Source organism: Peromyscus eremicus, chromosome 4, assembly GCF_949786415.1.
Source record: "Peromyscus eremicus chromosome 4, PerEre_H2_v1, whole genome shotgun sequence".
Taxonomy (NCBI): domain Eukaryota; kingdom Metazoa; phylum Chordata; class Mammalia; order Rodentia; family Cricetidae; genus Peromyscus; species Peromyscus eremicus.
Window position 1 is genome coordinate 128636622 of NC_081419.1, and position 17314 is coordinate 128653935.

Genomic DNA, 17314 nt, shown 5'->3' on the forward strand with positions numbered 1-17314 from the left:
TGTTTTATTTTTTTTAAGTGTGTGTGTGTGTGCATGTGACATGTATGATATGCATGAGGGTGTCCAAAGAGGCGGCCAAGGAGACCTCAGATCCCTTGGAGCTGGAGTTATAGGCACTTAGGAACCACCGGATGTGGGTACTGGGAAGTGAACTCTGGTCTTCTGAAAGAGCATTAAGTGCTCTTACCTACTGAGCCATCGGCCCAAGTTTACACTTGATATTCTAAGAATACAATGATATTCTAACTTTCTTTGGGAACCAGTCATACTTTCCTTTTTGTACCCTTCAACAACCTGTGTGACCAAGAACCAAGTAAAACTAAACACATCCATGATATTCATCTGCTCTGGTGGGCTCAAGCAGAAGTGTTCTTATTGTCATCAAGATACTTGTGTGTTCAGAGCTGACCCAGCATGTCACAGCAGCTATCTGTTAGATTACAACTGACTCCTCCTTCCAGAAACACCACCCCTAGTATTATTTACTAGGGCTACTTACAATATCTTGGCCACAGGGAGCAACTTAAAGCCATCCAGGGATGGCTGGGATGATTCACTGTGAGCAGAGGGGCTCGAAATACACCTCTATATCTGCCATGATAATCCAGCTATATTTTGGTGCATTCATGCTTGCCACCCCAGTAAGCAACCATATGCCAACTAGTTGGCTGCCAGCCATGGATAGCAGGATCGTGGAACAGAGGAAACAACTCCGGGTTGGATGGCAGACAATGAGTACAGATATGCCCTTCTTGAGCTCTCTGGCTAACACAACAAATGTGAAAATGAACGGGTTGGTTGGGAAAAGTACTACACAAGTTCCCCCACTCAACTCAAATTGGCTTGGAAACAAGTAGGTAGACAGTCCCAGGTACTTACTGGCATGAGAACATGTGACAGTGAGGACAGCACTGCTCCTTCCCATGTAACCCACTCCAAGAAGATATTCTAGATGGCGCCTTACCTGGTCTGGCAACAGGCCCCTGCAGTGCTGTGGCGGCAATCTCCTTTGGGACTAAAGTCTGTGAAGGGGCTGAGGCAAGAAACAGACAAACAGGTCTTTTACTTTTTTTTCTAACTAAACCAGAAAGCATTAACCAAGCAACTAAGTCACTGCTGAGCCACCACGTTCTTAGAAGGCAGTGCTTGAAGCTGACCTTCACTATGCCCTTAACAAAGCAGCCAATCTAACCCTCAGCAGCAAGGCCTCCCACTCCATGGTTCGTTCCTCCTTTGTGCAGATGTAAAGAACCAGTGAGGGGAGGCACGAGAACAACAGTGATCACAATTTTAGGGCCAATTTCAGGTAGTGACTCCTTTTCTTTTCGTTTGGTTTTCAGACAGGGTCTTACTCAGTTTCCTCAGAGTGGTCTTAAACTCTTGATCCTTCTGCCTCAGCCTCCACAGTACTGGGATTATAAGCATGTGCCACCACACTAGGCCTGACTGCTGTTTTCTTGAAAAATTAAAAACTGTCTTAGTAAGCAACCTAGCTACTTTTAGAATATACCAATCCCTCAACATTTAAAAACTTCTGACTTATCCCTCTAGAGACTAAACATACTCCTTGATTACTAAAACACATCATTCTGTACTCTTCTATAGCATCTAGCAAGTGTGATGGGCATAAAACAGACAATAAATTTATACCTAAATGAGTAAATCAATATGGTATTATTTACTTTTCTAACGAATAGTTTTAAGAACTTCTAGAGGCAAGACACTGTGCCAGGCATCCTCAGAGATTGTGTCTTTTTGCATATCAGAAATTCAGCCTAGTATTGAAGATAAGATAAATACATGTGGTACACTGCACTATGATGTCACATGGAAAGAGACACATAAAGTGTAAAGTGCCATGGGAGTCCAAAGCAAAAGAATATGCTAGGCTGAAAATGTAAAGGAACATTAAAGATAGAAATTAGTCTTTGAAAGGCAGAAAAAACTTAAGATCCTTGAGAACAAGAATACACGTACACACTCTAGAACAGAACCTTCCTGGATCATTCAGTAAAAATTTAAGGCTCCAGTCTGCCAGAGCTGTCAAGGGTGTGTCCTCTCATCTTAACACTTCGGCCTCAAATTTGTGGCAAACAACAAGAATAAGTTTTATCCTTTGGTGGAAACTGAATTTTGTAGATTTCTCTCTGTGCTTAGTAATCAAAGAGTTTATTCTGGATGCTTCTCTGATGAGGCATAAAATTATATCTTAGTATCTACTTAACTTCAGATTGGTTTCTCACATTTTTCAAGACAAAAGCACAGAAGTCCCTTGGAAAAGAACAGAACCAACTACAACAAAGTAGGCGGTCTTAACTAGAACGGAACCCTTTCTAATTGCTAGTTTATCTCCTGAAAGCTTCCATGTTTATTATTATTTGTGACCCAAATAAAAACATTTTCTAATTACTTCATCATTATTCTCTTAGTATCAGAGGGAAAAGTTCCCTGAAAGGAAACAGAAATGGAAATATTTAGCAGCAGAGAACATGGTCTCATGTAGCTTAGATTGGCCTCAAACTCAGTATTTAGCTGAGGATGGCCCTGCTCTTGATCTCCCTACCTCCTCCCTACCTCCCTACCTACTCCCTATGCGTGCATCATTATGCCCAGCTTTCTTTTAAATTCGTATAGTTACCTACATCAACAAAATTCAAACTTGAAACACAGAGCCCTCTCTAGCAAAGTCCCTCTCTCCTATAAGGACAATGAACTTTTTGCAGGCCTCACCCCTCCCTGCATCTCTAACACTGAGGTAAGCAGGAGAAAGAAGGGAAGGAACCTTTCCAGATCTCTATCTGAGGCAGTAGGCTGGCACTTGATATTCAAGTTCTCACTGAATCCTACATATTCTGGGAGGTAGAACTACAATCTCCACTTTACAAGTCAAGTACAAGGAACTCACTAGACTGTAACTGGCAAACAGTAGAGCTAAAATTTGAACTCTGATCATAACCTAAAGCTTGTATTTCTGTTCCTTCTCCTAATTAGTAGGCACTATAAGTATTTTAGCTACATAAATGAAAGTGGTATTATTAGCTGGCTTAGATATGATAGAGGCCTTTTAAGTATGGGCACCATTAAGACTGACTAGTCTCTAAGAACATGCATGGCGCTTCTGCATCATTTGAACCTCAAAGGAGTAAGGAGCTGTAGGGACACCTAGGCTTCCAGTATTAACTCCCTCTGCAGTATACAAGAAATGACCTGAACTGGATATCCATTGTTGGAATTTACAAAGAGACCATGTCCAAAGGAAATGGGCAATAACACTTAAACCATGGATGATCAATTACCATATTTTAGGTCCTATGCTAAGCATATCACATGCACTACCTCACTGAAATCTTGTAACTATTATTGTCTTCATACTACAAAGGAGGAAAAGTAAAACTTGCCCCAGCCCATCAAGCTGGCAAATGCTGGTACAGTTATCAACTCAAGCCTATCTGACTCTTCCCGACTTGGATCTTCTTTTATTTATCATGAAACCTGGTTTTCTGGTAAGATTTTCTGGAGCAGCCCAATCAGAAAGGTCCCTGAGTTTAGTACACTATGAGGACAAGGCAAAGAGAACAAGTAAGTCTTCATGATGGGAAAGGGTATAGAGAAGTCTTTGTTCACACCCAAGGGACCATGCCAGGCTGGAGACTTACAGTATAGGCTCAACAAATATTAAGCATTTCTGAGCTTCAATCTTTTCACCCATAGGAAGGAATAAGACTACATTACATGGTTGGTATAAAGATGATGTGAGACAGTGTGTATGAAAATGCTTTTTATATATATATGGAAATGAAACATGTTTAGAAGCCAGGAAAGAACCACGTTAATGAATATAAACAGAACACGGGATTTAAAAGTATATTTTTCAATGTCCTTTCAGTTAGTAAGTCTACGACTACGGCCATTTTTCTTCCTTTAAGTAGAAAAGGGCTCATGCTTTCTCTCTTGTGGGACAGGCCAGCAAAAACTGACCCGAGGAGCTGATGCCAAGCTCAAGTACATACCTATGCTGGGTAGAAGCTCTGGATGAGATCCCACCTTCTCCTCCACTAGGCCACCCGCAAGTGGCTCAGATGCTGCGCCACCAGGATTGCCTTTTGTGGTTGGCGCTGTGGAGATGAGCTCAGAGGGCACCAGTGTGGTTACTATTGAGCGTACACTGGTGGAGAGAGCACCGCCAGGTAAGATGGGTCCCGTTGAGGTGGAGCTTGGGCCCATGGGGCTAGAGGTCATTTTTAGTAGCGTGGGTGCTGAGGGTGTTGGGGTTTTACTGTCCAGCTCCGTGGAGCACTGTTCTGTTCCCATTAGCCCAGGAGTTGTGGTCTCTAGCCCTGGGCCTTCAGACTCTCCATCTGCACCATACTGTTCTTCCCCTTTCTCCAGAGAGCCTGTAACTTTCTTACAAGCCTTGGTCAGCAAAATCTGGCCAATTTTGTCCACTTTTCCTTTGCCCTTACTGGATGAGACTGGGCTTCGCCGATTGGCAGAGGAGCCTGGACTACTGGTCAAAAGGGGAGAAACTACTGTGGTTGACTGTGAAGAGAGCAGAGTGCTCTGATCTGCTGAGGTGTTCATCTGAGGACTAGCCTCATCTGGATTTAATTCTTTTACTTGCTGGATAGGATTAGGAGCGACGACTGAAGAGGATGTACAAGGAGGGGAAGGCAGCTGAACAGGAGTGGCTCGGGAGCTAAGGACCAACGGCCGGCCTGTCTGTATGTTTGGAGCAGGGCTACTGGTGGGGACACTGGGGGCCACAGGAGCTGAAGAGAATTTTATGTTCTGAGGTATGTGTAAAGGTCCAACAACTGCGACGGAGGGAGGCATCAGGCCACTGTTGGTTGTCAATGGGGTTGCAGGAATTGTGCTTGGCTGTGATCCTTTCATAACCTGAATTATTGAAGATGAATTAATAAAGACAGGTGTAATGAACTGAGGCCGGGCGTTAGACTGAGCAGCGGACTGTCCCTCAGAAACCATAACTTTGTTACCCACGTTGGGCATTGTGACGACTGTTGACATCAATGCAGAATGCAAGTTTGTTGGCAGGGCTGCTGATGTGTTAGACGAAGTGGTTATGGGATTGGAAGTAACAAATACAGTTATCTGGTTTGGGGGCAAAGGAGTAGAAATGGAGGAAGAGCTGACAGGTCTTGACATGACTGGAGGGATGCCTGGTGCAGCATTAGAGCTGACCTCACTCAATTCTGGATGCGCAAGGGTTGAGCACGGCTCATTACTGTGAGGTAAATTTAAGGAATTAGAGGGTTCTTTAGAAGACGGATCCTGCAGTGTGGGAATGACAGATGCTTTTTTGAGGTCCTCCCCTGAAACTACTGGAGGTGCTACTTCCAGGTCTGTAAGCCCAGGGGGTTTAATGGTCACATTAGGAGCTCCAGAGTTGTCAAGAAGTTGGCTTAATGATGTTGGTGCTTCTCTCATGGCAGGAGACATCAAAGTTTTGTTCTCTTCAACACTGGGGAGTTTGTTAGGATCCAAAGGTTGCCCGTCCTTTTTTGATTGATCTTCAGGAGCAACCATTTTAGCTTCCTGGGTAGGGACTACTTTCAGCTCAACATTTACCTGCTCTTTCCTGCCCTGGGAACTCTGGCAATCACTGTCCTGAGGACCGTTCACGCTCTCTTTGTTATCCTCAAGAACAGCCCCCACTGCAGGCGCAGGCACGGCGGGATTCTGGGGATTAAGCCCACTACTGTTAGGAAAGCTTCCAGATACAGGGGGATTGGCAATCGGAGTGGGACTGACCAACACATTTCTAGGCAGCTCCATGTTCTGCAACAGGGTTGTGCTTGGTTGAGAAGCTAGAGTAAGTTTAGGGGCTTTTGAATTTTGCCTTCCAGGACTTGGGGTAGTTTTCCTACTGGACCCAGGACTAGACCTGCGACTGTTGCTTGGACTTGCCCGTTTTGTTGTCCCAGGATTAGACTGTTTTCCAGAATTCACCACTACAGAATCTACTTTATGAGACTGTGGGGCAGCAAAGTTAGGAGGATTATTTATGGTAAGATTTGAAGGTGCTTGCCCAATGGCCTTCAGAGTGGTTGGATTCAAGCCCTGTTGATCAAAGCCCCTATTTAAATTTGGCCTGGGAGGTAAAGGAATATTAATCTGTGGAGGGAAGAGTCCTGCTATGGAGGCATTGAGTCTTTCTGGTGACAGACTTATTTCTGAAGGTTCTGTACTGGGAGGGCGGTTGTTGGGTGTCTGAGGATAATAGGGTCTGGGGCTGGCTCTGTTTGGAGTTTTAGGCCTAGATGTCTGGGTTGGAGCAGCAACATTTGGAAAGTGGTGGCCATGGGAGCTAGGCAAGGAATTTACAGGAGGTTGCTGGGGAGTTGCACCTTGAGTTGCTGAAAGGGGAGATGGTCCAGATTTGGGCCCTGTCATCATTAATTGATTCTGAGAAACTACTAAATGTGAGGGCATGTTATTTGGGCCTCCTGAAACAGATGGGACTTCACTGCCACTAGCTTCAGGAAGTGAGGACATCTCTCCTAGTGGTGAGCTAGAAGAATTCTGTGGGTTCTCCTGGTATACCATTTTCCTTGAATTACTTCCCAATGGAGTATTCACAGACATTGGCATTCTTTGTTTATCAGGTGATGGTGGCACAGAAGCAGGTCCTTGCAAACTAACCATGACAGGTACATTGCCACTCTGCTGCATGGGCATTCTCTGGGAGTCTGGGTTGAGAGGACCCCGTGGAGGATGGACATTTTGGGAAACTGGAAGCCTAATGGATTTAGGATCTTGCTGCATCATGAGCATCATCATCATTTGTTGTTGTTGTTGTTGTTGCTGCTGCTGCTGCTGCTGCTGCTGCTGCTGCTGAGACTGTGGCTGACTAGGTGGTGGTGGCTGCTGCTGCTGCTGCTGAGGCAGTTGTGGTTGTGGCTGCTGCTGTGGTGGCTGTGGTGGGGGTGCCACATGCTGCATGAGTTGAGGAGGCATCTGCTGCAGTGGCCTCTGTTCAACTGGTTGAGTAGGATAACCTAAAACAAGCCCCCCAAAATCAGGGAAGTTAGATTTTTCAGCAAGAAAACTTTGCTACCTTTAGAGTATAGCTAAGCAGTACTCATAGGTAGCAGACTGTGCACAAACAGCTCAGGCATGCTGCTCCCAGGACAGCCCCTCATTATGTGACACAAGCAAGGGGGCACACTGCTTAAGGAAGCAAAAAGCAAAGCATTAAGAACATGAAGCCCCTTGGGGTTTAGGCTGCAAATGAAGCATTACTGTATTAAGACTGTGTTATGCACTATAAATAGTTGAATCTACGAGCTGAACATGAAAAGAAAAAAACTCTATCAACAGCAAATGGGTGGCTGTCCAGTATTTAGGTCTCATGTAGAAATAATCAGTATTTCACTGTGTATGGGAAATAAAATATTTAAAAACTGCTTTCTTTTCATAGCAGAGGACTTGTTTTTCTCAAGACTTGGTTTTGATGAAAACAGCCTTTTTATTCCTTCAATAAAAGTAAAAGATATAATTTTAAGATTGAGTTCTTTGAAATGGGATTTCAATTACTCTGGTTCATGGTCTCCTATGGACTATGTTGTATCCTCTGGGTTCCATCCTTTGGGGAAAGCTGAATGTACTGTATTGCCCCTAGGTTGCATCAGTTTAATAAACAGAGAGCAATTATGTTGAAATAAAATGAAGTACTAAACTTTTTATGCATATTCATCTCTATTTACTTTTGTATACAGAAATCTTTATTTGGAAAAGTATTATCTATGAATCCACAATTGGAGAACAAATAAGCCAGAAGAACAGACCTCAGGAATAAAAGATAATTTGAGGACAAAAACTTTGAGGAACAATGCCTTCCAGATCTGAAGAAGACAACCTCTATATGATTCCCTCTTTTGTAATGATTTACTTGAAATTTCTGAATAAAAACCATATACAATCAGCTTAAAGAGAAGGAAGATTCAAATTAAACCAAGAGTAAAGGTGGTTCAGTGTAGGAAAGTGGGCATATGCTGGGGATGTGATTCCATTATTATATTTATTCCACTGTTGCATGAAAAATAATTTGGAAGGTTTCCAGAAAGTACAAGAACATGAATAACTGGCTCTGGCAGCTGGAAGAAATTCTGGGTCAAGATTTTCTCAGAGCGACTACCAACGCTTTGGTTAGACTCTGTGCTCAACAGAGTACTGTCTTCTGGAAAGATCTCCACGGTACCAACGAGCAGAGTCCAGTTCTGAAGTTGTTTTTATTTGTTTGTTTGTCTTTGTTTTTTGGTGACAGGGTCCCAAGTATCCCAGGATGGCCTTAAACTCATTATGTAGCTGAGGATGGTCTTGAACTGCTAACCCTCCTGCCTCCACCCTGCAAATGCTGGGAATATAGACAGGCCTGTGCCACCACACCTGGCTCAATTTTGAAGATTTTCTTTAAAATCCGTTATTTTGTTTTGTTTTGTTTTGTTTTGTTTTGTTTTGTTTTAGGCCCAAGTAACTTTTTGACATTTATAAATCTGGCATTCCAACAGGTCAAACACAACGGGTTCTTATATAGTCTGGGGTTCCTACATTAAGAAAATCGTAATTTCTGAAAAAGTTTGTTTGGGTCAGGGTTATAACACAGATACTTTACATCTTTAAAGTGAGTTTATCAGACAGCACAGTAAATACCAAAGACAGTAATAAAGATGACACAGCAGCCTCTCAAAAGTCACAGCTAAAGGCTTAAAGGGTCCAGAAGCTAGAGGAAACAGTCCCAATGGGCTCAATGATAGGAAGACAGATTGGGGTCGAGAGGGAAAGCCAGGTATGTACAATGCCCCATAACACAATCAATAACTACATTTATTAGTCAAGGGACACAAAGCCTTGAAGCCTTTAGGGGCCAGGCAGAAGTAAAGAAGAGAAGTTAGGCTGCATAAACCAGCAGGGTTCTGTGGACACTGCCCAACTGCAGAGCAATCGCCTATTTCTAAAGTCAATTAAACTCAGGTATTTGTTTAGACACCAATAGCAACTCAAATCCATTAAAGGCCAAATTCAGCCTGCAGGTTCCCAGTTTGCAGAAAGGAGGCAATAAATGTTTGAAGGAATTCAGGAATCCACACAAGAGTTCAGATATGCCTGAGTAAGAAGGACCTACCTTCCTGCTCACAATGTCTTCTGAACATACTCACCAAGGACTAGAGACTACCTAGCTTCACCAGTGCTGCTGTGACTCACTAGTGACAACTGTAGTATACTAAGCAATTTGTAATAAGTAACATCAAGTCTTGACATCATAATGATGATATTTTGAAATATATAAATTAAAGGTAGACTAAAGGTTAGCCCTAAAAATAATATCACTTTTACTATGCCAAAAAGGAGGTAAAATTACTCAGGAGGAAGAAATAAAACATTAACTCTTCCCCTGCTTCGGTTTTTTGAGACAGGGTTTCTCTGTGTATCCCTGGCTGTCCTGGAACTCACTCTGTAGACCAGGCTGGCCCAATTAACTCTTTATATCCATTGGAGAGGGCTTGGGAAACTTTGACTGTCATTCTGGAATAAAGTTGTAAGTCATTGTTTAGGCCAAGAAAAAACAGGTGTAGAGATATTGTGGTATCTGGTTTTGGTTCCATAATACCTGAATGAATTTTAGATTTTCATAAACCTACATCCTTTAACACTGAAAAGAAAACATTCTATAATCAAAGAAGGGGCTTCAATACTATCGGCACTATTCATTATAAGCTATTAAGCTGACAGTGGTCACATGGGCATGTATTTTGTTACTTTTCATATACTACTTATGTTTTAAAGAATTACAAGACGTCATCTTGTTTTAAATCCTAGTAGTAGTTCTCTGCTTTGAGAAAGTCTATGGAAGTAAGAACTGCAGGCAAGCAGGATACAATGAAAAGTTCTCTATATTATTATATTTTATTCTGATGCCAACTAGAACTACTATGCTGACCAAAAAAAGCCCCTTTCCATTCAGTTTGATTTGCGGACTTCTAATGAAGCCAATTAAGCAGGTGTGCAAGTGTGAATTTACATGTATGCCTACAGAAGTTAAACTTGAAGTATTTACTTAAATATCAGTGCAGAGCTTACACATTCAATGTCTGAAGCAGACTAGTTAGCAGACAAAGCATTATCGTTTTCTTGAAGAGAAAGAAGCCTGGTAAAAGTGTATATGCAATGCAAAGGATATAATTTTAGCTAGTATTTTATTACCTGGTGGCCGGTTTGAAAATTCTGGCAGTTTAGGACCTGTGTTGTCCAAATTGATTCCTTGTTCTCCAGGTAATGTCTGTTGATCAGCCTCCTCTAGACCAGCTGTACGATTATCTGGGGTGCTAAAAGATAAGTAGTACCAACCGAGTAAGTTGTATAAGAAATACATGAACCTAGCTCAATCTCTTCCTACCTACAACTATAATATGTTTACATATCATTCTCATCATTATTTATATCTTTCTAGTGTGGACACTCAATATTGACGTAAGAGTAAACTGGCCATCTCATTAAGCCTTAAAATTCACTTAATCCTAGCATTGTACTTACTGAGTGTCTCCTTCTAATTCCTGATACAATGTTTCATATCGTGACACACCCCTTAGGTGTTTTAAAGACTGATGGGGATTTTGAGCTACCATTATTTTGAAGTGCTATTCCTGAAAAACAAGTATTCAGTGTGGCTAGTAAATTAAAATCAGGTGCCAACGACTCAACAACTATAAGGTAGAGGTAGTATTGAGAGGAAAGGTAGAGACTACCACAAAAAAGTTACTTAACATTGCTACAGAATAAAGACTGGAGACATAACCATTGGCCTTAGGATTCTTTTTCTAACTTAGGATTCTTTTTGTAATTTAGAATTTTAGTAGGAAAGGAAAAAAATGAAAACTTTCTTTTTTCCTACTAACTTACACATTTTTTTGTTTAGCTTTTTGAGACAACATTTCTCTGTGTAGCTCTGGCTATCCTGGAAATTGCCCTATAGAACAGGCTGGCCTCAAACTCACGGATCCATTTGCCTCTGCCTCCTGAGTGCTGGGATTAAAGTTGTACACCACCAATGCCTGGCTTAACATCCACATTTCTGAGAAACCATAGTGCTTACATTCCTTATTTGGTGTGTTTCTTATTCCCAGTTGTACCTTTCTTTCCTACCATAGTTTCCCTTTGATCTGATTACAGTCATCCACTTTTAGATAGTATTTTGTCCCATTACACTCTATGTTGTTTTATAAACCACATACATTCATTTTAAAGAAAAGCACCAGCAGTAGCACAGGGCTGGAGAGATGGCTCAGAGGTCACGAGTACTGGCTGTTCTTCCAGAGGATCCAGGTTCAATTCCCAGTATACCCATGGTGGCAGCTCCCAACTGTGTCACTCCAGATCCAGGAAACAAGACACCCTTTTCTGGCCTCTTGTGGCACCAGATACACATGCATTAGTGCACAGACATACTCACAGCCAAACTACCCATACACATAAAAACTAGAGAGGGAAAAACCCCAAACTCCCTGCACGTAACAGCTCCTAAAGCACAACCCAATCACTCTGCCACTTTGTTCCTTATATGACGATTTACTTACTTCAAAACACAAATGAGGAGTCTGTGCTATCTTTCACTTTAAAAACAAACAAACAAATTTATAACTAAAAGAGAGAGAGAGAGAGAGAGAGAGAGAGAGAGAGAGAGAGAAGAGAAAGAAAGAAAGAAAGAAAGAAAGAAAGAAAGAAAGAAAGAAAGAAAGAAAGAAAGAAAGAAAGAAAATCCACCAAAATCCAGTTATCTGCCCCCTTGGTTATGGATGAGAAAACAAAAGCCCTAGTTGTATAAAACAGGCTTCACAGTAAGCTAACAGCAGAACTGGAGGCAGGTTATCTTCCTATTCAGCCTGCTGTCTCTTCTTCCTAGGAACCCCAATGCTGTACAGGTACTTTTACAAGTCTAAATGAACAGTTACGATCTCTCAGAAGGTTGGTGACATCAGCACAAATGCATACTCATGGCAAATGAGTAACTGCAAGTTTACTTCCAGCCTATGTGAGGGAACCTATCACCAGAAAAACGTTAATCAGACAGGCTGATAACAGCAGGAATTGAACTGTTTTATGTTCATTAGTCTGTTAATAATGTCTCTGAACTCCAGTTTTATGATTAAAAGGCTGAAAATCCACCTCAAACAATACTCCTTCAAGAAACATTTAGTCAAAAGTCAGAAACATAACTGAGTATGTAGTTTTTGGGTATGAAATGTAATTGTTAATTACCTTTCCTGTTGTATCTTATGAAAGAGCTCCTCTGGGGAACTTTTACTGAAAGGGAAACTGATTATAAAAGAACTATCTTTATCATTTAGAGTGGCACTGACATCTTTACAAAGCAAATTTACCTTAAAATAAACAAAAAGACAATGGAAAAGAGGACAGATGAAGATAAGATAAACTATGAACTGAGAATTGTACTATCCTAAATTTAGAGGAAGAGTTTCATGGAGAACAGGCTGACTTCAAATTTTTGGAGGATGACCTTGAACTCTTGATTCTCCTGCTACCACATGCTGTTGGAGTTACAGGAGTCTACCACTACACCTGTTTTATGTCCAGACCTTGTGCATGGTGGAAAGGCACTCTGCAGAGCCACATTCCCAGCCCTAATTTTAAACATGATTAAAAATTTCTATGAACAAATGTCTACACAGAAACAAACGAGCAATATTTGAGGTTAACTGATTATAACCTACTTTAGATCTTGCTGACAATTCTTCTTTTTCCGAGGTGGTTTCTTCTTCTTCGGTTTATTTGCATTGGTATTATTTTGTTTATTATTTACACCAAAATGGCCTGCAGAAATGTCACTTTGCAATAAGTTGACCAACAATGGGCTTGTTAATGTTACATCCTTATTGACTGGGAAGCCTGGATTTTGACCACAAGACATCTGGTTTCCATTGGGTGTACCACTGAATGGTGCATTGAAAGACATCCCATGGCCTGAGAAGTGGTTTCCTGAAGCACTGTTTCCCTGCATGGTCTGCACATGTGGAGCAACCATGTTGGTTTGTTGCATGCTAACATCAGGCATCATCTGAGACAAGTTGACATCACTGTTTGCTGATGTAGCAGGATCACCATGCTGCTGGGCCATGTGTGGGCTGGGCCCTGGTGGCCGCAGAACCTGCCCCTGAATCCCCATAACCTGAGATGGACTGTTGTTCACAGGCCCTTGCTGAGGCAGCATCTGTCCTGACATCTGTCCTGTAAATTGCACCATGTTTCCTTGCATGTTCGGAGTTGGTCCCCTCATTATCTGTGCTGGTCCCGGCATGACACTGGACTGGTTCTGAGTGTTAAATTGCTGCTTACTCCCCTGCATCTGATTGGTCATTATTTGCTCTATCACTGGGTTCTGCTGGAGCAAAACTTGCCCCTGCGGCCCCATCATCTGGTTGTGTGGTGCCATCATCTGTTGGCCTTGCTGGGGAAGCATCTGCTTGGGTGGGGTCATCCTTTGGGGTGAAGGCCCAAGATTTTGGTTCTGAGGGTTCACCATCATCTGGCTCTGTGGCATAAGCTGGGCCCTTGAAAGGATCATAGAGTTTTGAGGGTTCAAAGTTCCTTGTTGCTGGACCATTTGGCCCTGAGAGGGTACAATCTGTTGGTGCATGCCCATCAGCTGAGATGGTGGGCCCTGCTGAGGCTGGCCTTGCATGTTGCCCAGGGTCACCTGAGGAACTCCAGAGCTACCAGCCTGTTGGTTGTTTATGTTGCCATGAATTCCCATGAGGCTGGGTTGCATCATGTTTGGTGGCCCGTGAGACATCTGGTTTTGAGGAGGACCAGCTCCTTGACCACCTTAAGAAATAAAAACAAGGAATGAAAAATTATCATCAAATTATTAAGATACTCAAACTACCTTGAAAAACACTCATCATCCATGTACCTAATAACCAACATAAATGTGTTTGACACTCTTTCTGTGAGTATTTTAGACTCTGGAGGTATGATATAGAATGGGGTAACTGCTTTTATTTTCCATGATCATACAGCAGGAGAAACATATCTTTACTCTTATATAGTAACTTAAAGATAACATTAAAAGATAAAGTTTACTTTCAGATTAAATGAAGCATTACCACTGTTATAACAAAGCTTAACTATCTTACTGTGAATAAAAATTAACAAAAAATACCATGGGCTAGAAAATGAGCTTTATTATGACTAAGTGAGGGAAACAAAGAATGTATCAGTGTCCTCTAGAAAAAACTCAGAAATACTATAAAGACATTTAAAAAACGCTTCTTGGAAAAGTAATTATGCCTTTCAAAAACTATGTGTGTGAAATCTGGATGCTGCACTTTAAAGAAGATAATATACAATATTTCCTAAGAAGAGGGTTCCTCTGAAGTAACCTAAAAATGACAAACTTCTGATGTGGAAGCTGTGAACAGGAGGATCCTAAAAGTTTAGTGATCCTACTCTGTGGCAGTCCCTCATGGACCACAGGGGACATGCTCTAAGTCCTCTTTAAACCAAAGGTACTGTCTTGGCCTGCTGCATTGTTTGTTTGTTGTTGGGTGCTTGGGATTTTCCTATAGCTACCTGCTTTATTCCCAAATCTCACTGTGGTGCTGGAGACTACCTAGCATGTATTCTATTACACTCCCAATCTACCCAACCTGATTCACTGAGTAACCCTCCAGCTTACTGTTTGTTCTGTTGAGATGGGGCCTCACTATACAGCAGGCTGCTCTGAAATAATGTGATCCATCCTGCCTTTATCTGCACTACTGTGTTTGGCTTAAAAAAAAAAATCTCAGCTGGGCATAGTGGCTCATGCCTGTAATCCTAGCACCTAGAAGGCTGAAGCCAGAGAACTGTCACAAGTTCAAGGCTAGCCTGGGCTACATAGTAAGATCTTATCTCAAAACACCAAAAATAAAAACAATGAACCTAAGGTATCTTACCTGCTGGGCAATAACTCTATTACTGTGCTATACATCCGTTGAGCTCATGTGATTTATTTTATCCTTGTCATTTTTGATCTATGTATGTACATGTGCACAGCAGCTATAGGTAGCTGTCATACTCATTCAGCTTTTATGTGGGTTCTTGGGATTCAAACTGTGGTTCTCATGCTTCTACAGCAAGCTCTTTACCAAATGAATTATGCCCTATCTCTGTTATTTATTTATCTATTTATTTGTCTATCTATCTATCTATCTATCTATCTATCTATCTATCTATCTATCTAACTTTAAATAGGCACTATTAAGTGGCAATCTAATGAAGTTACAAAGCCAATCCACGCTCTAGCTTGAGGGGTAAGCATAAACTGCCCCTTCACTCTATCACAATTTCTCCTGAATTTCAGGAAGGCTTTCTAATCCAGCCTCATAAATTCAAACTTGAACTTCACAACCATTGTATATGTCATATGCAAGTATATAGTTATCCAAGCAATAATTATTTATTGAGTATTTTCAGTGCTGATTTAGTATCAATAAACAGAATAGGTAAGACCTTTGCTTCTTTAGAGCATAGTTGGCAAGAGACAAAATATAAAAAGACAACTTTTCAGTAAATAATAAAAGTTAACACAAAAATAAAACAGGGTAATAAACTAGAAAATGGCAGACAAGAGGACGCTGCTTTAGTCAGACTCAATGGAGAAATCAAAACAATAAGGACACATAGAAGTCTTCATTTAAGAAGATAATAGCTGTGCCAGGGTGGAAGAATTATAAATTTAAAAAAAAAATTCACTTTGATTCTATGTGTATGGGTGTTTTGCCTATATATATATTTGTATACCACATCTATGCTTGGTGCCTCACAGGCCAGAAGAGGAATTCAGATTCCCTAGGATTGGAGTGAGCCACCATTCAGATGCTGGGAAGCAAACCCTTGTCCTCTAGAAGAGCACCCAGTACTCTTAGCCACTGAGCCATTTCTCTGGCCCTAAGACTTATAAAACATTAGCTTACAGAACTCAGGAATGCAGTTTTATATTAGCAGATAGTAAAAATCGAGTAGTGTGTTCCACTCTCCTCTCATCTTTCAAGGGACAATAAGAACTTTTTAGTTATCAAGTCAAAACTTTTCTCATTCTTTCTTTTTTGAGACAGGGTCTCTCTATGTAGTCCTGGCTGTTCTGGAACTATGTTGGTTAGGCTGGCCTTGAACTCAGAGATCCTCCCACCTTTGCCTCCCAAGTGCCACCATGCCCAGTCTCATTCTTTTAAAAAACTTTTAAAATTGTTATTTATGTGTATGTATCTGTATAAATGAATGCCACATGTGTATGAGTGCCCATGGAGCCAGAGGAGGGTATCAGATCTCTTGAAGCCAGAAGTGAAGGAGGTTGTGAGTCACTGATATAGATACTGAGAACTAAATGTAGGTTCTCTGGGAGCAGAAAGCCTTTTTAAACACTGAGTTATCACTCTAGCCCCCCATTCTTTTTTATTCCTTAAAAAATTAAATTTTTATCTATTTATTTATTATTATTGTGTGTGTGTGTAGGCATATATGTGTCCATTGGCTAGGAAGGCCAGAATAAGCACTTTAACCTGCTGAGACATCTTGCAGACCCTAGAATTTTTCTCATTCTTGAAGCAGTTTACAGTGAAAGTTGGAGTTCAGAAAAATTTAAGCTAACTTAGTCTAAACTACTTCATGAGAAACAGCAAAAAATTACTTAGTTCCTAAGCAACCAGAAGACACCCAGAAACATGAAATTTGGGTTTACAAAACTGCTTCAAGGTGTACTTATTAGCCAATCCACTTTATGTTATTTCCTCTCCAAACTTTCTTTTATATACTATACTACTGGTACTGATTGAACTGGAAAAGTGCCACACTGCTTACCAGAATTTAGATATTCAGCATAAATGAAGCTAATATGTACTATCCAGAGATTTTAATAGTTGCAGATGTTCAAACATGCCATATACCCATGTAACTGTGAATTTATGGTTTCTTTTCCCAGAAATGCCTTTTGCCTGAGCAAGTTCTAATCCAGGGATCAGCAAATCAGGCCTATGGTTGGTTTGAAAACAGGCAAGGATTTGGAACACTGTTGTCCTCACTGAGTAGAGTTGAATAGTTGCAATACAGACTAAATGACCTAAGCTATTTACTATTTAGTCCTTTATAGAAAGAAAAGGAAGTGTGCATGTATGTGCACACGTGTGTTCATGCATATGTATGACTCTTGCTCTAACTGGTTTCATTTCTTTCCTAAGGTGTTTCCTGGTTCTTGAAAAAAAATAACTTATTTTCCATATTTCCCAGAGATTATCTATGT

The 17314-nt window shown here is 41.2% G+C and overlaps 1 protein-coding gene across 5 annotated transcripts in view; it reads right to left on the minus strand.

Annotated features, from left to right (window-relative positions):
* Positions 1-17314, minus strand: part of Ncoa6 (nuclear receptor coactivator 6) — an 85340-nt gene that overhangs the window by 15267 nt on the left and 52759 nt on the right. For 4 of the 5 annotated variants that reach the window (XM_059261720.1, XM_059261719.1, XM_059261717.1 and 1 more), the window contains exons 10-13: positions 12750-13860; positions 10225-10346; positions 4011-7019; positions 965-1033 (exon numbers count right to left, since the gene is read on the minus strand). In XM_059261720.1, the coding sequence (XP_059117703.1) occupies positions 965-1033; positions 4011-7019; positions 10225-10346; positions 12750-13860 (4311 nt within the window). The remainder of the gene's footprint in view (positions 1-964; positions 1034-4010; positions 7020-10224; positions 10347-12749; positions 13861-17314) is intronic. The other variant, XM_059261721.1, reaches the window with a different exon arrangement.